At 37.5% G+C, this 21320-nt stretch overlaps 1 protein-coding gene across 1 annotated transcript in view; it reads left to right on the top strand.

Moving 5' to 3' along the window:
* Positions 1-21320, top strand: part of WDR70 (WD repeat domain 70) — a 278708-nt gene that overhangs the window by 169952 nt on the left and 87436 nt on the right. Inside the window, exon 10 of the mRNA XM_005898536.2 lies at positions 9261-9435. Coding sequence (XP_005898598.2) covers positions 9261-9435 — 175 coding nt within the window. The remainder of the gene's footprint in view (positions 1-9260; positions 9436-21320) is intronic.

Below are 21320 nucleotides of genomic sequence, written 5' to 3'. Positions count from 1 at the left end.
GGATTGTGAAGCATTTTCTATAAAGAGGCAACACAAGATAAGTTTTGGAGTGGTAGAACTATTCATTTGTCAAAAGTCACAGTACTGCACATTTAAAAAGAAGAATTTCATTGTAACTATGTTAGGCCCCAGTAAACTTTACCTATCTTACTGCCTATCTACCCATCAGAAGTCTAGACATAGGCACTCCAGTGTTGATGTGGTGTCTCTAATGTCATCAAGGACCAGGGCCTTCTGTTTGTTGCTTTAAGATGCTCTTGAGCCCAGAATCATATCCTCTCTGGCAGAGGAAGGAGTAAACAAGAAGAGGTGAAGAAGGGTCTGCAACCTTCCTTTAGAGACTTTTCCAGAATTCTTTAAAACCCTTCCATTTACACCGTGTTGGTCAAAGTATAATTGCCATATTTCATCACATGTATCTACAAGAGGCTGGAAATTGCAGACTTGGAGAAGAAAAGAGAATGGATGTTGGATTATGTATCTAACAGGATCAGTCACACTGCTGACAGCTTCTAGCTGTTGCAGTGTTTTGTAACACTAGAGTTAAGTATCCTGGATCTTCCTCTGGGTTGCTTTATATCCTGAAGTTGCAGAGTGCCTTTCTATTGTTCCCTGTGTACTGTTCCCAAACTCTTATTTGAGCTTACATTTTGCTGATTGGTAGTTCCTAAAATTTAGTGGATGCAGTCTTATTTTAGGCACTGGGTTCAACAACTCTGAAAACTAGGGTTTGGTAATGCTAAATAGTTAATTAAGTTCCCAAGAAACTCTTAGGGAGAAGACATGCATAGGTTATTAAAAAAAAACAAAAAACTTTATTTGGAATAAATCATAAATATTTGACAGTAAATGCTGGCTACTTGAAACCTATACAAATGTCAGTTACATTTCATTGTATATTGGTTATACCTCGATTAAAATTGATGCCTGAAATGCTTAGATAGGGAGTGAATTTCTTACATTAATTATTGAGGACCTGGTATGGATTATGTTCCTGTTGTGTTCAAGATATTTGATAGAACCTAGACATTTGTTTGGAGAAGGAAATGGCAACCCTTATGGATTATGTTCCTGTTGTGTTCAAGATATTTGATAGAACCTAGACATTTGTTTGGAGAAGGAAATGGCAACCCACTCCAGTATTCTTTCCTGGGAAATCCCATGGACAGAGGAACCTGGTGGGCTGTAGTCCATGGGGTCATAAAGAATTGGGCAGGACTGGGCTTCCCTGGTGGTGCAGAGGTTAAAGCGTCTGCCTGCAATGAGGGAGACCTGTGTTCGATCCCTGGGTCGGGAAGATCCCCTGGAGAAGGAAATGGCAACCCACTCCAGTATTCTTGCCTGGAGAATCCCATGGACAGAGGAGCTTTGTGGGCTACAGTCCACAGGTCGCAAAGAGTTGGATACGACTGAGCGACTTCACTTTCACTTTAGCAAGTAAGCGACAAAGAAAGACAAGACGTAAAAAGATTTAAAACAAACAAAGAAAAAACAGAGCCTTTACTCTAAAGGAGCTCTTCTTGGATAAAAAATAGATGTCAATATGTGTAATTGCAACTTATGTGATTGGTGTTATAATGTGGGAATTAGAATTAGAAGGCAATGTGTGAATCTGGGTAGAATTAGTTTACATCTTTTTCAAAATTGTTGGGGATGTTCCAAGTTGTTTACATTTCCATGTAAGTTTTAGAGTCAGCTTACTCAGTTTCTAATTCCAAGGAGACTCTGCTGGAATTTTAATTGAGATTGTATTGAATTTAAAAATTAATTTGGGCACAAATGAAATCTGAACAGTGTTGACTCCGTTAATACAGTGTATCTTCTCGTTTGTGTTGATCTTGTTTCTCTCAGAAATGTTTTATGGTTTTTAGTGTACAGATACTACACATTCTTGACAGATTCCGTTATTTATTCTTGCTGTTATAAATATTATGTCATAATTTCAGTATCCAGTTGTTTGTTGCTAGTCAATAGAAATAAAATTGATTTATGATTATTTATCTTGTATCCTGTGACACTGTTAAACTCACTTATTAGTTCTAGTAGCAATTTTGTGGAGAAGGCAATGGCAACCCACTCCAGTACTCTTGCCTGAGAAATCCCATGGACAGAGGAGCCTGGTGGGCTACAGTCCATGGGGTCGCGAAGAATCAGCCATGACTGAGCGACTTCACTTTCACTTTTCACTTTCCTGCATTGGAGAAGGAAATGGCAACCCATTCCAGTGTTCTTGCCTGGAGAATCCCAGGGACGGGGGAGCCTGGTGGGCTGCCATCTATGGGGTCGCACAGAGTCAGACACAACTGATGTGACTTAGCAGCAGCATTTTTGTAGATTCTTTGGATTATCTATATAGATGATCATGTGATATCCTAATAAAGACAGTTTTATTTCTTGTTTCCAGTCTGTAAGCCTTTAATTTCTTTTATCTACGTTATTGCACTGGCAGGCAACTCTAGGATAAAGAAATGGTGAGGGTTTGAGATCACTGCTTTGTTCTCCAGCCTTTCCCCATGAAGTATATTAACCTGTGAAAGTGAAAGTAAAAGTGTTAGTTGCGCTGCCCTGTCTGTCTCTTTGCAACCCCATGGACTGTAGCCCACCAGGCTCCTCTGTCCATGGAATTCTCCAGGCAAGAATACTGGAGTGGGCAGCTATTCCCTTCTCTAGGGGATCTTCCTAACCCAGGGATCAAACCCAGGTCTCCTGCATTGCAGGCAGATTATTTACCACCTGAACTACCAGGGAAGCATATTATCTATAAGTTTTTCATAAATGTCCTCTCTCAGGTTGAGCAAGTTCCATTAGATTACTGAGAGGTTCTTTTTTCTTTTGTTTTATCACAAGTGGATGTTGAATTTTTATGGCAAAACCACTATAATGTTGTAATTAGCCTCCAATTAAAGTAAATAAATTTTAAAAAACAATAGAAAATAAATAAAAAGGAAAAAAAGCTTATTTTACATCAGTTGGGATGATCTGATATCTTTTTCTTAGTCTTTTGATATGTGTATTATATGGTTTAATTTTCAGTCCTTACCATCTTCCTTTTCATTCCTGGGTTAAATAACACTTAATCATGACATGATATTAGTTTTGTACACTGCTGTTCTGTTAAGGATTTTTGTGTCTGTGTTCACTGGGGATCTATAGTTTTCTTGTAATGACTTTGGTTTTGGCATCAGGGCCATATAGAGTGAGTTGAGAAGTGTTCCCTTTTCTGTTTTCTGGAAGAGTTTATATAGAGTTGGCTTCCTTCTTCCCTCCTTCTCTCCCTCCCTCCCTCCCTCCCTCTCTCCCTCTTTGGCTCAATATCAGATTTTTTTTTTTTCAGTTTTGAGATACAATTGATATGAAACACTGTGTAAGTCTGAGGAATACAGCATGTTGATTTGACTTACATGTGTCATGAAATGATTACTACAGTAAGTTTAGTGAATATTCATCATCTCATGTAGATGCAAAATTAAAGAAATAGAAAATACTTTTTTTCCTTGTGACGAGAACACTTAGAATTTACTCTCTTAACAACCACAGTTTTAATTGTATACATCATCTTGTACACTGCCTCCCTAGAGCTTAGTTTATCTTACAGCTGAAAGTTTGTGCCTTTTGACTGTCTTCATCCAGTTTCTCCATCCACTCCTCCCCACCCTTCTAGCTCTATTAGTTTGTTTATTTTTTAAATATAATTTGCTACAACATTATATTAGTTCCTGCTACACAATGTAGTGATTTAATATTTCTTTATATTTCAAAATGATCATCAGGATAAGTCTAGTGAACATCTGTCGCCATACAATGATATTGTCTAATTATTGACTGTATTACCTAGACTGCACATTTCATACTCGTGATTCATTTATTTTGCAACTGGAAGTGTGTATCTTTGAAAATTTTTTTAGATTTATTTTATTGAAGTATAGTTGATTTACAGTGTTAATTTCTGCTGTACAGCAACATGATTCAGTTTTACACATATATACATACTTATTCTTTTCCGTTATAGTTTATCATAGGATATTGAATATAGTTCCCCGTCCTATACAGCAGACCTTGTTGTTTATCTGTTCTCTGTATAGTAGTTTGCATCTGCTCATCCGTCAACCACGAGTCTGTTGGCTGTGCCTGTGAGTCTGTTTCTGTTTTGTAGGTAAGTGCATTTGTGTCATATTTTAGATCCCACATAAAATGATGCATACGGTATATTTCTTCCTCTTTCTGACTTAGGACGTTTGTATCTCTTAACCTCCCCCACCTCTTTGTCTCCTACCCCCACTTCCTCCCCTCTGGCAAACACCCGGTTTCTTCTCTGTATTATGACTCTGTTTCTGTTTTGTTGCGTTTGTTCATTTGTTTTGCTTTTTAAGTTGCACATGTAAGTGAAATCATACAGTGTTTGTCTTTCTCTAACTTATTTCACTTAGTATAATGTCCTCTAGATCCATTCACGCTGTTGCAAATGGCAAGATTTCTTTTTTTTTTTCATGGCTGAGTAATGTTCCCGTTGTATGTATATGTGTGTGTGTGTGTGTGTGTAATGTTCCACTGTATGTATGTTTGTGTATATATGTGTGAGTATGTGTGTAATGTTCCATTGTATGTATGTATGTATATGTGTGTATACACATATCTTCTTCATCCATTCATCTGTTGATGGGCACTTGGGTTGTTTCCATATCTTGTCAATTGTAGATAATGCTGCAGTGAACATTGTTGCTGTTCAGTCACCCAGTTGTGTCCAGTTCTTTGTGACCCATGGACTGCAGCACACAAGGCCTCCCTGTCCCTAACCATCTCCCGAAGTCTGCCCAAGTTCATGTCCATTGTATTGGTGATGCCATACACCCTCTTCTCTTTCTGCCCTCAATCTTTCCCAGCATCAGGGACTTCCCAGTGAGTTGGATGTTTGCATCAGATGAACAAAATACTGTAGGTTCAGCTTTAGCATCAGTCCTTCCAAGGAATATTCAGGGTTGATTTCCCTTGAGATTGACTGGTTTGATCTCTTTGCTGTCCAAGGAACCTTCAGAAGTCTTCAACACCGCAGTTGGAAGGCATCAGTTGATTGGTGCTCTGACTGCTTTACAGTTCAGCTCTCACAACCATACGTGACCAATGGTAACATGCTGCTGCTGCTGCTAAGTCACTTCAGTCGTGTCCGACTCTGTGCGACCCCAGAGACGGCAGCCGACCAGGCTCCCCCGTCCCTGGGATTCTCCAGGCAAGAACACTGGAGTGGGTTGCCATTTCCTTCTCCAATGCATGAAAGTGAAAAGTGAAAGTGAAGTCGCTTAGGTTGTCTACTTGAAAGTTATACAGTCGTGTCTGACTCCTAGCGACCCCATGGACTGCAGTCTACCAGGCTTCTCCGTCCATGGGATTTTCCAGGCAAGAGTACTGGAGTGGGGTGCCATTGCCTTCTCCGAATGGGAACGTAAGAGTGCGTATATCTTTTCAAGTTAGCGTTTTCTTTTCTTCAGATAAATACCCAGGAGTGGAATTGATGGATTCTATGGTAGTTCTGTTTTTAATGTTTTGAGGAATCTCCATACTGTTTTCCACAGTGGCTGCACCAGTGTACATTCCCACCAACACTGCAAAAGGATTCCTTTTTCTCTACATCCTTGCCAACACTTGTTATTATTTCTTTTAATGTTCACTTATCTTTGGCTGTGCTGGGTCTTCATCTCGTTGTTGTGTGGGCTTTCTCTAGTTGCAGCGAGTGGGGGCTATTCTCTAGTTGTGATGTGCAGCTTCCTGTTGCAGTGGCTTTTTTTTTGTGAAACACAGGCCCTAGAGCTTGTGGGCTCCGTAGTTGCTACTCCCAGACTGTAGCACACAGGCTCAGTAGTTGTGGCACACAGGCTTAGTAGTCCTGTGTCATGTGGGATCTTCCTGGATCCGGGATTGAACCTGCGTCTCCTGCATTGGCAGACAGCTTCTTTACCACTGAGCCACCAGGGAAGCCCTTGTTGTCTTTTTGATAATAGCCATTCTGACAGGTGTGAGGTAGTATCTTATTGTGGTTTTGATTTGCATTTCCCTGATGTTGAGCATCTCTTCATTTCTCTGTTGGACATCTATATTTCTTTGGGAAAATGTCTATTCATATCTTCTTCCCATTTTTTAATCAGGTTATTTGTTTTTTCAGGATTGAGTTGCATGAGTTCTTTGTGTATTTTGAATATTAATCCCTTATCAGATACATCTTTGCAAAAACTTTTTCCTATTCAGTAGGTGGCCTTTTCTTTAAGGTGTTAATGTCTTTCTTAAATGTTTGATAGAATTCAACAGTGAAGTCATTCTTAGTGCAAAGATTTTCAGCTATGTACTTAGTTTTTTTAATCATATAGGAATATTCTAGATATTATTTCTTGAGTGAACTTTTCTGGTTTGTCTTTTAAGGAAATTTGTCCATTTGATCTAAATTATTGAATTTATTTATGTAAATTCATTCATAAAATTTCCCTATTATTCTTTGAATGTTGATAAGTTCTACAGTTATATCTTTTCTTTCATTCAAGATACTGGTGTTTGAGGTTGTCTCCAATTTCTGCTTTTTAATCATTCCACCTAGAAATTCTTTAATTTTACTAATCTTCTCAAATAACCAGCTTTTGGTTTCTCTCCTGATTTGTGGTTTTCTGTTTTATTCATTTGTATTCTCATTTCCTCCCTTCTGCTAGTTTTAGTTTTAATATTCTCTCCTTTTATCTAGTTTGAATTTTAGGTCATTGATTTGAGGCACGTCTTTTTTTCTTTTCCTCTGTGCTCAGTCTTAGTCAAATACCATGAATTTCGATATATTGTATTTTCATGTTTTTTGAAGTCAGAGTATTATCTAATACTCCTTATGAAATTTTGACTCATGGATTATTTAGAATTGTATTTATTAATTTCAGATACAGTTCTGTATTGATCATTTATTTAGATTCATTTTTTGGACAGTGTGTATACTTTTATGGTTTCTTTCATTTTAGTGTATTTAGATTTGTTTTAACGGCTCAGAATGTGGTCTATCTTAGTGAATGTTCAGTGTGTAAAAGGTGTAAAAGAATACACGTCCAGTTGTCGGGTGAAGTGTTATATAAATGTTAATTAGCTCAACTTGTCTGGTAGAATTTCTGAGGTCTTCTGTGCTGCTGCTGCTAAGTCGCTTCAGTCGTGTCCGACTCTGTGCGACCCCGTGGACTGCAGCTCACCAGGCTTCTCCGTCCATGGGATTCTCCAGGCAAGAACACCGGAGTGGGTTGCCATTTCCTTCTCCAATGCATGAAAGTGGAAAGTGAAAGTGAAGTCACTCAGTCGTGTCTGACTCTTAGCGACCCCATGGACTGCAGCCTACCAGGCTCCTCCATCCATGGGATTTTCCGGGCAGCAGTACTGGAGTGGGGTGCCATTGCCTTCTCCAGGTCTTCTGTAGTCTTACTGGTTTTTTCTTTCTGAGGTGGGGGGAGGTCTACTTGTTCTATTAGTCACTGAGAGGAGTGTTGAAGTGTTCAGCTGTTAAGTATGGATTTGGTACTTCTTTTATTTCTATTAAGTTTGCTTTCACATTATACAGAGTGAAGTAAGCCAGAAAGAAAAACACCAACACAGTATACTAACGCATATATATGGAATTTAGAAGGATGGTAACAATAACCCTGTGTATGAGACAGCAAAAGAGACACTGATGTATAGAACAGTCTTATGGACTCTGTTGGAGAGGGAGAGGGTGGGAAGATTTGGGAGAATGGCATTGAAACATGTATAAGATCATGTATGAAATGAATTGCCAGTCCAGGTTCGATGCACCATACTGGATGCTTGGGGCTGGTGCACTGGGACGACCCAGAGGGATGGTATGGGGAGGGAGGAGGGAGGAGGGTTCAGGATGGGGAACACATGTATACCTGTGGCGGATTCATTTTGATATTTGGCAAAACTAATACAATTTTGTAAAGTTTAAAAAAAAAAAAAAAAAAAGGAATGATTGACCCAGCAAAAAAAAAAAAATAAAGCTCTGTTATTAGGGACATATGCATTTAGGATTCTTATATCTTCTTAATATTTCATATCTTACATTTTCTTAATATTTTATATTTTATATCTTCTTGATCTTTTGACTTTTTCTCATAATGAAAATTTCCTCTTTGTCTCTAGTTTTATTCATTGTTTTCAAGTTCACTTTGACATTAATATACTCATTCTAGCTTGTTTTGATTATGTTATGGCACATCTTTTTCCATCCTTTTACTGTTAAATGATTAATGCTGCTGCTGCTAAGTTGTTTCAGTCGAGTCCGACTGTGCGACCCCATAGACGGCGGCCCACCAGGCTCCCCCGTCCCTGGGATTCTCCAGGCAAGAATACTGGAGTGGGTTGCCATTTCCTTCTCCAATGCATGAAAGTGAAAAGTGAAAGTGAAGTCGCTCAGTTGTGTCCGACTCTTAGCGACCCCATAGACTGCAGCCTACCAGGCTCCTCCATCCATGGGATTTTCCAGGCAAGAGTACTGGAGTGGGGTGCCATTGCCTTCTCCAACATGGTTAATAAGACTTTATATTTAAAGATTTTTGTGTGTTTTTTATATATAAACACACATTTTTATATGTTTCTATATATAAAAATATAGACTCTGCTGAATTTTGATTTTATCCAATCCAATCTGACAGTCTTTTCCTTTTAATTAGAGTTTTTATGCCATTTCCAATTAATGTGATGGAATTTCTAGTTATTGATGAGGTTGGATTTAAACCCACCATGTTGTATTTGTTTTTATATTTATATTTATCCCACTGTTCTTTTAAATTATCTTTTACTGTTTTGGCCAGGGAAGTCCCACATCATTCTTTTTTACTGACCAGTTTTTTTCAGTATATTTTCTGGTGTGTGTTAAATAACAATATATTACCACATGTAATTTAGAAATTAACCTGCATATGTAGTGGGTATATAATGTTCAACAGTTGTGCTGATCAGAGTGTATAGTCAGTTGTTTGGAAACTACTGCTTTAGAGGGTCAGAACTAAGAACTTTGACATTTGAAGTCGAATTTGCACTTGCGCTTTGATTTCATGACAGCACAATTTGGATGGTTGACTTTATTGCAGTGGGAAAACTCATTTACATACCACACATTTTATTTAAAAAATGTAAAAAACATTAATTAGATTTATATGCTTAAAAGGTCAAACAGTCTTTGTGAACTCTTTTGTATTTTAAAATCCTTTCTTTTTTATAAATGAAAATCTCCCTTTTTTTCTTTTTTTAAGGACTGTGAGGACCTGGGAAGTTGAAAATCCAAAGAAGCAAAAAAGCGTGTTTAAACCGCGGACAATGCAGGGTAAAAAAGTAATTCCTACCACGTGCACATATAGTAGAGACGGAAGCCTCATAGCAGCTGCTTGTCAGAATGGAAGCATACAGATCTGGGACCGTAATTTGACAGTAAGTCAAGGATATTTAAGTCCTCTTTTCTGAGAAGAAAGCCACCTTAAAAAGACAAACATCATGTTAAAATATTATGAAGGTCAATTTCCTGAGTTTAGCCCTAATTTAAACTTCAGTGTTAGTTGATAAAACATTGGGCCTCTGCAGTAAACAGCATTTTAGCAAACATTCCAACTCAGTATTTTCCAATTTGTATTAGATTTTGTTTTTAACATAAACTCAATCTTTTGGTATAAAATATAAAAAATATAGTATAGTTTATTTTATGACATTTCAATATACTTGGATTTGAAAGTGAAGAATTTGACAGTGATGTAAAACAAGACTAAGCAGAGAACTAGAAATACCCTTTAAAAGAGGTGAGAAAACCATGAAATAACCAGGGTGATCTATAAGTTGTTGAGCAGTTACTTCTGTAGTAATTTAAATAATAGTTTGACATTCCATGACATTCCATTTGAATAAGTTTCAGATTTTTTTTTTCCATTTTAAGTCATTATTAGAATAAAATAAATTTTGGAATTGAAAGGGATCATAGAATTCTATAACCACAGAAAGAATGAATAAAATAATGAATAGTCTTTGGTTAATTCTGTGTATTACCAATAAGCTTTGAAAAGGGGTTGGTTGCATGTATAGATGGTAAAACAAGGATTTTTAACTGGAGTTATTCTAGATTACCAATGTTAAAATGAAAATCTACACTAATGTTAAGTAAAAGTTGATTATCTTATTTTAATAAAAGGTGCTGGTAAAATTATTAATTCAATAAATATTTATTATCTGTGCTATATTCAGGCACTATTCTGAAGACTGGAACTACTGTAGATGATCCAAAATTCCTGCCTTCATAGAGTTTACATTCTTTTTATTTTTAACAATTATAAAAATAATATTCTTTCAAATAAAATTGCCCATCAAGCACTTTCATTTTGAAAGGGACCCCAAGAAACAGTTGTCTTTTCAGGCAGATGGAGTTAAAGTCAGTTTTTTGGGAATAGGTAAAAAGTAATGATAGAGAAAAAAGAATCCATGTTGATAATGCTGGAAATATCTTTGGCATTTTCTGTTTGTCAGATCTTTTTATTTCTGTTTTCATCTCCACTATAAACCCCATAAAGCTTCATAACAGCTCAGAGATTTTAAAAATCCTTTGAAGTGTAAACTGAGTTTTAACTAAGCAATAAATTTTTTAGTAACTGGCTTTCATCGTCTCTGAGTGCTGTTAACATAGAAAATGTAAAAGTTTTCTTGACTAGCTTTAATAGTGATGTGTTTAGTATGTGTGTATGTATATATGCATACATACACATATATGTGTGTATACATATATACATGCTTTTCATGGGCTTCTCTGGTGGCTCAGACATTAAAGAATCTGCCTGCGATGTGGGAGACCTGGGTTCGATCCTGGAGTTGGGAAGATCCCCTGGAAGAGGGCATGGCAACCGGCTCTAGTATTCTTGCCTAGAGAATCTCCATGGACAGAGGAGCCTGGAGAGCTACAGTCCACGGGGTTGCAAAGAGTCAGACACAACTGAGCGACTAAGCGTAGTACATGCCTTTTTTTTAGAAACCATAGTTTCTAAGTTGAATATAGTTTTTAAAGGTTAGCCTTGCATCTCTCTTAAAATAATTAGTATATCTCATGTTCCCTATTTTGTAGAAAAGAAAATCTTTTAAGCCATTGTTCTAATCAGAATCTTTGATTCTGTTTAGTCAAACTTTAATAATACATTGAATATAGAGCTTATTTTACCACATTATATTCATTACATTTCTTCATATTCTTAAATTTGCATGTGTATGTGTCACCTGAAGAAAAATCAAATTAAGAGGAAAAAAACTTGTTAGGAAACCCAGTTCGATTAAAAATAGATTTTAAAAATTCTTAATTATTACTTCAGCAATAATAAATCATGTAGAGGGAAACACTAAAGCTGAGGTAAGAAAAGCTAATAACAGTAATTTTTCCCACACAGTAGCCAAAGAATTACATGGCAAATAATGCTTCATACATATGTTTTGTGACAAGTAAAGCTATCATAATTGCTATATTTTATCATGGAATTCTCATTAGACCAACTTGAACTTCAGCAAATTAAATGAAATGTATCTCTTTTCTTAGAAGTAACGTGTCTGTCAGTGATAAATTTCTGTATTCCCAAGGCCTACCTTTATTCTAGAAATTTGCTGGCTGCTAGTATAGCCACTAGCTACATTTGACTATTTCAATTTAAAAATAATTAAAATAGGACAAAATTAAAATTTCAGTTCCTCAGCCATACTAGCCACTTACTGGACAGCACAGATAGAGAACATTCTCATCATTGCAGAAAGTTCTGTTGGACATTGTTGCTCAAGAGGAGTGTTTGTTTGCCCGGCATCGCTCTCAAGTCATTTGATGCTGGGTTGTTTTTAAATTGAGAGGAAGGCCACTTCAGAGGAGCTTCTCCTGGTCTGTGCTGCCTCCCCAGTTCCTCACTCTCCATTCACCAGCTTGCATGTGAGCAGCAGCAAGGAGGCCAGTGTTCAGTTGGCAGGAAGTGAGGGAGGTGCAGAGTATGGGGAGATGGTGTTGGAGAGGTAACAGCATGCCGCCAGACTCAGGACCCCTGCAGATGCTGAACCTCCAGGCTCCACATTCTTCTCTTAGGTGTTCACATGACTTTCACCCTTCACCTTTTTCAGCACTTTGGTCAAATGCTGTCTTTTCAGCAAGGCCTTCCTTGACTCCACACTATATACAATTGCAGCCTTCACCCCACCAGTGGCACTCTCTCCCTCTTATTTTCTTCCATAGTGCTGATCATCACCTGACATACTTATACAGTATATAAAAATATAAAATATACAGTACTTATACAGTATATAAATATACATACTTATACAGTATAAAATATATATATTTTACTTGTTTATTGACATTGTCAGTTTATTTCTAAGAAGTCTTAAAAATAGTAGCATAAAGAACTATCTATGTTATATGAAAACATAGTAAGTCAGAGATATGAGAGGGAGAATGGGAGCTATTGAGGTCCACAAATACATAATTTTAGATGTATCTTTAATGGTGTAGAAACACATAATCTGTATTAATATAGATGGATTTTAAAACGATGTTTCATGTCTCTCTCAAGTATAATTTCTGGCGTTTAAAATATTCTAGCTTGGATAGTCTTATGAATACCCAGTGATGACTTCCATTCACATAAAAAACCTACTGAACTCTTGGGACATATTTTGCTAGAAACAGTGTTAGTGCTCTTTAGTATGAATCAAGAATTGACACTATGCCAAATTCTTTACCAAAAGAACATGGTGTGCTTCCTTGTATTGCAACCATTATTTGTAGACTAAGATTGTAGCAGGAAAATGAGGACCCATTATATTCATGGAGTTTTGCCTTCCCTAGAACAGGTGATGGGAGGGAATAATATTTGAAGTTTGGTTTGGCAATAGGGTACTACCAGAAACTTGACCCACTCTCCATCTGACTACCTCCTACTGCTCCTTTGGCCTGCAACCCCAGTCCGGATTCTGGGGCTGTCCCTTTTAGAAACATGACCACACACTACAACCCCTTACCAGGAAAGCCTCAAGCCTGTGAGACACTGCAGAGACATTTCTCCAGCTTGGTGGTTGGTCAGTGCCCACATTCTCTCAGCCATGCTAGAGAAAGTTGGTTTGGTTCAGAGAAAGGTGGGGCAAGGACTAGTGATCACACCAGGAGATAAGCTTCTGAGCAAATAAGCCCCTGGTGAATAAGAGAACAGATGTGAAGGAGAAAGAATATGAAAAATAAAGTCACCAGTAGTGGCTTGAGTCCAGTGTTCCACAAATCTTTAAATGTCTCCAATCACCTTCAGGGCTTCCCAAGTGGCTCAGTGGACAAAGACTATGCTGGCAGTGCAGGAAACGTGGGTTCGACACTCCAGTATTCTTGCTGGGAAAATCCCTTGGACAGAGGAGCTGGCAAGCTGCTGTCTGTGGGGTCACAGAGAGTTGGACACGACTGAAGTGACTGAGCATGCAAACGTGCGGTCACCTTCAGGTGACCCAAGTTAAGATTAGGTTGACATTTGGCCTTCTACACCTTCCCCTTTATTAATATATTATATATACATACACACACAGAGTAAAACATTTTGTTTTTATAATAGAGAATTTACAGTTTCCTTTTTTTTTTAATTTGGTAAAGAATCCACCTGCAGTGCGGGGGACCTGGGTTCGATCCCTGGGCTGGGAAGATCCCCTGGAGAAGGGGACGGCTACCTACTCCAGTATTCTGGCCTGGAGAATTCCTTGGACTACAGTCCATGGGGTCGCAAAGAGTTGGACATGATTGTCCACTTTCACTTTTTAAATTTGAGAGTATAACATGGACAACCTTGTAATAATAGATATAGTTCTAATTGGATTTTTCAAAATTTCTTTATTAACGGGAAGCATAATTTTACAAAAATAAAATATATACTTTTCAAAAAATTGTTACTACTATTATGAGTAGTTGTATCTCTACTCTCATTAGCCTATTCCTACCCATTGTGCTTATGAATTGGGCTTCCCTGGCTTATAAATTACCTGCAGTGTATCCTTCTGTAGTTTTCTCCATAGCTCTATTTCTAGAGCTAGATGTGGCTCTGTAAAAAATATAAAGAAAGTCTTATTAAAAATTCAAATATAGATTTTTTGTCTTTTCATTAGGCCTAATAGTTGGAGTTTAGAAAATAATATGGATACCTAGAAGTCTACTGTGTAGTTCTATAGCATATTTTGTAAATGACACCCGAGACATACAATTACTCTGCACATTACCTGGGACTTTCTGTCCATCAGTCCTGAGTTTCCTAAGCTCTCTATACCCTCCTTTTCCTTATTCATGAAATGAGGGCATGATCCCCACCTTGTCCAGTTATTTTGAGGATTGTATTAGGTATATATTTAAAGCATCCAGAACAGGGCTTGCACATAGCAGGTTTTAATAACTGTTTGTCTTATTCTTTCTTTTTTAGCTCCTAGGGGATTTGCAGTTTTTGTAGAATTGGCATAGTTAGATCTCAGGGTGCAGTTTAACAATGTCTGGGAAGTGTCATGAATTTGAGCATAGCAGACGCTTTGGTGGTTAAAAGTATGGTTTAGGAAGATAAGAATATAGATCCCTGCTAGAACCAGTCATTCAATGTATGGAAATAAAATCACCATCAATAAACAAAAACTTTATGTATCCATTGATTAGTGTGCTTTGGTAGTTATGAATTATAATTATTTTTAAAATAAACATTCAAGAGAAAGCATATGACTTACAACTTATGCCATAGTGTTTTTAACATGCATATTTTTTCAAAGCTCACTTTTCAAAAAATGTGTCATTGATTCAAAACACAAACCACCAATACTGTGAAATTACTTGCAAGCCCTAAAGTTAAGCTGTAATTTGTCAATTATTTTAATGGAAGCTTTAAAGTTTTACTTATAATGCTCTCGTAAAATGTCACATATTTGGGGGAGCAGTATTAATAAAAATGAGAATATGCTAGTTTTGAAAAAGTTAGGTTAAAATTATCCTTATTTTTTGAAGTCAGGAGAATGATTGAATTTAAGACTTCTAGTTAAATATGGTAAGTTAAACAGATTCATTCAGTTCTGTTTCTTCCTAAAACCCCATTAAAATGACAGAAAAGGTATTTTTAAAGCATAAACCCATACAATCAACGAGAATTAGAGATGACAGCCAAAAAGAGAAGTCAAGACACTTTTGGAAACTAGAAACCAAATGTGTGAGTGGTCACTGACTTGGCCAACTGGAGAAAGCTGAAACCTTAGCTGGGCTGGGGAAAGCCTATAAAAGATGAACTGGCTTATCCTGCAGTTCTCTTCCTACCCTAGACTGAAGAGTTACTTTTAGGGTGGTCTGTCAGAGAGACTTCATACTCCAAGCAAAGCTAAGATAAGGTGTAAATCTTCATAGAAGGCTGTGTTTCATCTCCTCCTCTGTTGTTATTGCCATTGTTATTATTATAGCATTTACTGAATACTTACTTTGAGTTAGGTAATATTTTAAGTACTTTACATGTTTTACTTCATTTAATCCTTACAAAAATCCTTACAAAAGTACTATTACTATCATTATTTTACAGATGAGGAAACCAATACAAAAAGAAAGTTGTGCTGCCTAGCCAAAATTGCAGCTTGTAAGTGGCAGAACTAGGATCCAGTGCTAGACAGTCTGGAGCAAGTGCTTATACCAAAGGTCAGCAAACTGTGGCCCACGTGCCACATCTATTTTTGTATGACCTGCAAGCTAAGAAAGATTTTTGTTTGTTTGTTTTTAAATGGTTGTGTTGTTTTTCTGTGGTTATTGTAACAAATTTACCAAAAACTTAGTGGCTTGAAATAGCACAGACTTCTTATGTCAGTTAGAAGTCTCATTGATGAGTCAGTTCTAATGATGTAGATGAACCTAGAGCCTATTATACAGAATGAAGTAAGTCAAAGAGAAAGACAAATACTGTATATTGACATATATATATGGAATCGAGAAAGATGGTCCCGATGATCCTATTTGCAGGGCAGCAAAGGAGACGCAGACATAAAGGACAGACTTTTGGACACAGTGGAGGAAGGAGAGGGTGGGATGATTTGAGAGAGTAGCATTGAAACATTATACATTACCATATGTAAAATAGATAGCCAGTGAGCATTTGGTGTGTGACTCAGGAAACCAAAAGCTGATGCTCTGTGACAACCTAGAGGGGTGGAAAGTGAGAGGAAGGTTTAAGAGGGAGGGGATATATGTATACCTATGGCTGATTCATGTTGATATATGGCAGAAACCATCACAATATTGTAAAGAAATTATCCTCCAATTAAATATAAAATGAAATTTTTAAAAAAGTTATATTAAAAAAGAGTTTCATTGAACTCAAAATCAGGGTGTTGGCAGGACTGTATTCTCTTTTGGCTGCTTTAGGGGAGAATCCATTTCCTTGCCCTTTCCAGCTTTTAGAAGCTACCCATATTCCTTGGTTCATGGCTGCCTTCCTCCATCTTCAAGGTCAACAATAGTGAGTTTGAGTCTTTTTCACATCACAAAACCATGACCTTCTCTTTCGCTTCCCTCTTCCACTTTTAAAAACTCTTGTGCTTACATTATATCTCCTTGAATAATTGCCATGTTTTAAGATCAGTTGATTATCAACATTAATTCAGTTTGAAATCTTGATTCCCCTTTGCCTGGTATGATAACATATTCACAGGTTCCAGGGATTACGGGGTGGAAATCTTTGTGGGGGACATTGCTCTGCCTGCCACATGGTTCATAAGAAAAACAAAATAAAAATATTTCATGACACATGAAAATTATGTGAAATTCAAATTTCAGTGTCCATGAATAAAGCTTAATTAGAACATCCTTGCTCATTCATTTTTATATTATCTGTGGCTGCTTTTACACTGTAATAGCAGAGTTGAGTAGTTATAGCAGACTACATGCCCCTCAAAGCCTAAAATATTTACTGTCTGGTCCTTTATTGAAGAAGATTTTGACCCCTACAGTGTTTCTAGTCAGGTTTTTAGTATCTTACTCATATTTTAATGAATAGACAAGGATCACCAGATATTTTAAGAAATCAGCTAACAAGAAATGCAGACACTAAAGCAGTCTCAGAGGGGCGAGAGACAAGGTAGGAAACAGAAGATTAATTCGATAAAAAGTTCCTATATTTAATATTCTCAGAGAGAATATTACAGCCTTGAAACTTAAAGGATAATATTGCAAAAAGCCTTTGTACACTTGGAGTTCAAGGAAAAACTCTTAGAAAACAGGGTAAAGCCATGGTAGTACTGAAGTGAAGTGAAGTGGCTCAGTCGTGTCTGACTCTTTGTGACCCCACGGACTTTAACCTACCAGGCTCCCCCATCCATGGGATTTTCCAGGCAAGAATACTGGAGTGGGTTGCCATTTCCTTCTCCAGATAGTATTGAAAGATATAGTCAAAGAAATCTAGAAAAGAGTGTAAAATAGAGAGAAAGAAAAGATAGACTTAAGGGTCAGTTCAAGGCTCAATATTTGACCAGAAAGTTTTAGAAAGAGAAAATATAGAGGAGAGAGGATGGATGCAATTAGGTAAGAAATAATAATTACTGGCCTTCTCCTACCCTGCCCCCTGTGCCCTCCACCAAAGTTTCAGAACTGAAAGTAATTTTTTTTTTCTGGGTAAGAATTGTTCATCAAGTGCTCACCACAGTGAATGAAGACTCGCATCAAACCAGGCATCATGAAATTTCAAGACACCAGGTTAATAGAGAAGATCCTAAAAATTCACAGAGTTAGAAATAGGAAACATGTAAGAGAAGAATATTGGGGCCGGATTATTTAGGATGTTGATAAGACAGTTGGTCAACATGTGTGAGATCCTGGCCTCTTAGCTCAGTAGGGAAGAAATGAAGAGCTCAAGGGGGTGATACATGGAGGGAAGATTGAGAGGTCACATCATTCATTCCACAAAAGTTATCCACTCCTCCTCTGGCCCAACTACTAGTCTAGGTTCTGGGGGTACCACAGTGAACAAAACAGACATTCCATCCAGTTTGCTTTCAAAGGCCCTGAAGAAGCTGGAAAATTGGTATTTTGAAGATATATCAGAAAACATTGTACACTCTCTTTTTAAAGAATTTTTTTTAAAACGACTATCTAAGCACCAAATTCAGCTGTCTTTTTCACAGTCTGTGTTGTCCTTATTGACAGTATCACTCTTTGCAACAAACTTTTCTCCTGCTAACTTCCCTCTTGTTCAGGTGACAAGGCAACCTTGACACGTGTGACAGTCACCACCTTCTGGTTCTTATTATCCTCCGCCTCCTTCATGGGCTGTGTTTCCCAAAGAGGACATCATCTTTCCTAGTCTCCTGTCAGGCAGATGACCTGTTTCAAGTTCAGTTGTCATTACTTGCTGTGACTCCAGTCTGTCTCTTAGTTCCATCCTATACATTCTTCTGTACTCTGAAGGCACGCACCTCCCCTTGTCTGTGAGACAATCCCACCAAGAATTAAGCTCAAAATACCCTGAACACTACTCCTCTTCTCCTTTAGAAGTCACCCTTCCTTTTGACTTTGCTATTTTTCTTAATTTGTATTTCCATTTAGAACTTCAAAATATTCTGTCTCCTATATATTCTATGTTTTAATGTACCTCACATCTGCCACCCCCCCCCTTTTTTCTCCTTTGCCTTCACTCTACTTCAGACTTTCATCACCTCTCACCTGCATTGCTGGATATCCTTTCGCTTCTCTGTCCATCCTCTCTGGTTTGCTTAGCCCCAGTTTAAATAACGTTCAATATAATACTCACTCCTTGGCTGCTTGCTGCATAGTGAATATAGTTCATGTATCTGCAGACTGACACCTTCAGTCTTTCCATCTGTCTTTATCCTGCCTTAGAGTAACTCCCGCAACTCTCTCCATAAATAGTAAAACTTCTTTTTAAAATCAGATTAGGTTCCCTCCTGATCGTCCTTTACCTTCCTGCTTTGGTGCCTTACTATATACTGACCGCTCTGCCCTGTCTGTCTCTCCTGGCAGCTCCCCACGACTGGAGATCTCACCCAGTGAAGAAGGTAGATCAGTTGCCATTCTCTATGTGGTGCTGTTGCATAGTCATGCTGCTGTATTTGTGGACTAGAAGATTATCCTAGGAATGTAAATCCTAAAGACATTCAAATAACAGAATTAGGTAAAAGGTTTTTTTTTTTTTTTTAATTAAGCTTCCACTTAAAAAAAAATCTCATCTTTTTAATAAGCGAAGAGTGCTTTGGCATAGTTTAACCCATGGTGATGGTGAGTTTCCCTAGGCTGCAGAAATGTCCAGTTATTAACCTAATATCACCTCAAGCTATTGAATAGGAAAGGGGTGATTCAAATAGTGGAATAAAGCAGGAGTCTGGTGTTTACCTACCTCTTCAATGGCATCTTCTATCATTGTCCTTCATGTTCAGTGAACTCCAAGCTAGCTGGCCTCTTTCTGCTCTTCAAGTCTTGTTCGGCCTTGTTCACCTTGCAGCCTTTGTGCTTGTTATCTTTGCTGCCTCTGCCATGGTTATAGCTCTGGGTGGGGTTGCTAACCTCTCATTCTGGCCTCTGCTGAAATGTCATCTCAAAGAATCATAAAACCCTGCAGGTAGTTGAGAATATAGATTAAGAAGGCTGGTTCTAAAGCCAGTCTAGACTGCTGACTAAAGTAGTAACCCTGGCTTTGTTCTGTACCTGTTTCTCCGCCCGGTTGCCTTGTTTTATTGTCTTTATAGCACTTAACACTGTGTAATTACCTTGTTTTATTTTTCATGTGCCTGCTCATTCACTTTTTTTCCTCTTAAGCTTCATAAGGTCAGGGACTTTTTGTCTTATTTGCTGTTTCCCAGTTAATATTGTGCTCCCAGTTAATATTTGGGTGAATGTATGTGCTCCCAGTTAATATTTGTTGAATAAATAGTTGAATAGATGCTATCAGAGCATCATAGGTTTTATTTATTTATTTTTAATTTTCATTGAAATATAGTTGCTTTACAATGTTGTTAGTTTCTACTGTACAGCTAAGTGAATCAGCTATATGTATATGTATACCCCCCATTTTTGGAGTTCCTTCCCATTAGGTTACTGGCACTGAGTAGAATTCCTTGTGCTACACAGTAGGTTCTCATGAGCATCATGAATTTTATCTTGGATTAATTTTGTTTTCAGTTGCTATTATTCTTGCTTCTAAATTTTAAGTTACTGTCAGTCGGGCTTCATTGTTATCAAATGAATGTCTTGTTATAGGTCATTTGATTTAGTCTTCAGTATGGAATGTGCTTATTTGCCTATTGCTTTCTAATAAGTAGATTTTAAAGTGTATGATATTAATAATAGCTAATATTTACTGATGGGACTTCCCTGGTGGCTCAGATGGTAAAGCGTCTGCCTACAATGCAGGAGACCCAGGTCCAATCCCTGGGTTGGGCAGACCTCCTGGAGAAGGAAATGGCAATCCACTCCAGTATTCTTGCCTGGGAAATCCCATGAACAGAAGAGCTTGGTAAGCTATAGTCCATGGGGTTGCAAAGAGTTGAACACAACTGAGCGACTTCACTTTCACTTGAATACTTAATTTGTGCCGGCTACTGTTTTAAGTGCTTTATATATATGTTAATTCAGTTGACCCTGAGAACAGTACTGTGAGGTTGGTACTGTCAATAACCAAATATTTTAGATAAGAAAACTAATGCACCTCAAAGAAAGGGATAACAACTTGTCAGGCTCATGCAGCTGGTAAATTGTGGAGCCTGGCAATCTGCACTAGAATCTGTACTCCTGATTGCTGTGTTGCACAGCGTTATGGTTCAAAAATGAATCATCCTGATGGAAATATTCTAAACTAAATTATGGTGATGGTTGCACAACTCTGTAAATTTACTAAAAATTGTTGAATTGCATACTTAAAATGGGTGAATTTTATAGTATTAAATTATGCTTTGATATAGCTGTTTAAAAAGCAAATAATTCTTACTCTTACTGTTAAAATGGATTATAATTTTTAAAAAACTGTATCTACAGTTGAACTTTAAACCCTACATTCTCTTGCCACTGGAAATGGGAGTAGATTAAGAAGGAAAACTTTCACTCTGCCTAAGTTGACCAAGGATGAAAAAATTCATGTGTCACTGTCCTGCGCTTTTTGTAGGCAAGGATTTTTTTTCTTTCTTTCCTTTGGTATACAAAGTATATATAAGTACTGTTGAATTAACTTTCAGTGGTTTAATTTACCTGCACCCTCGGCATTTATATCTAAAAGATCCTTGCTTTCATACTCTAATTTGGAAATACAGACCTTGTGCAATATCCTTGG

This window comes from Bos mutus, chromosome 20 (genome assembly GCF_027580195.1).
Source record: "Bos mutus isolate GX-2022 chromosome 20, NWIPB_WYAK_1.1, whole genome shotgun sequence".
Classification (NCBI taxonomy): Eukaryota; Metazoa; Chordata; class Mammalia; order Artiodactyla; family Bovidae; genus Bos; species Bos mutus.
The sequence above is the reverse complement of the archived record's forward strand: the minus strand, read 5'-3'. Positions and strand labels throughout refer to the sequence as shown.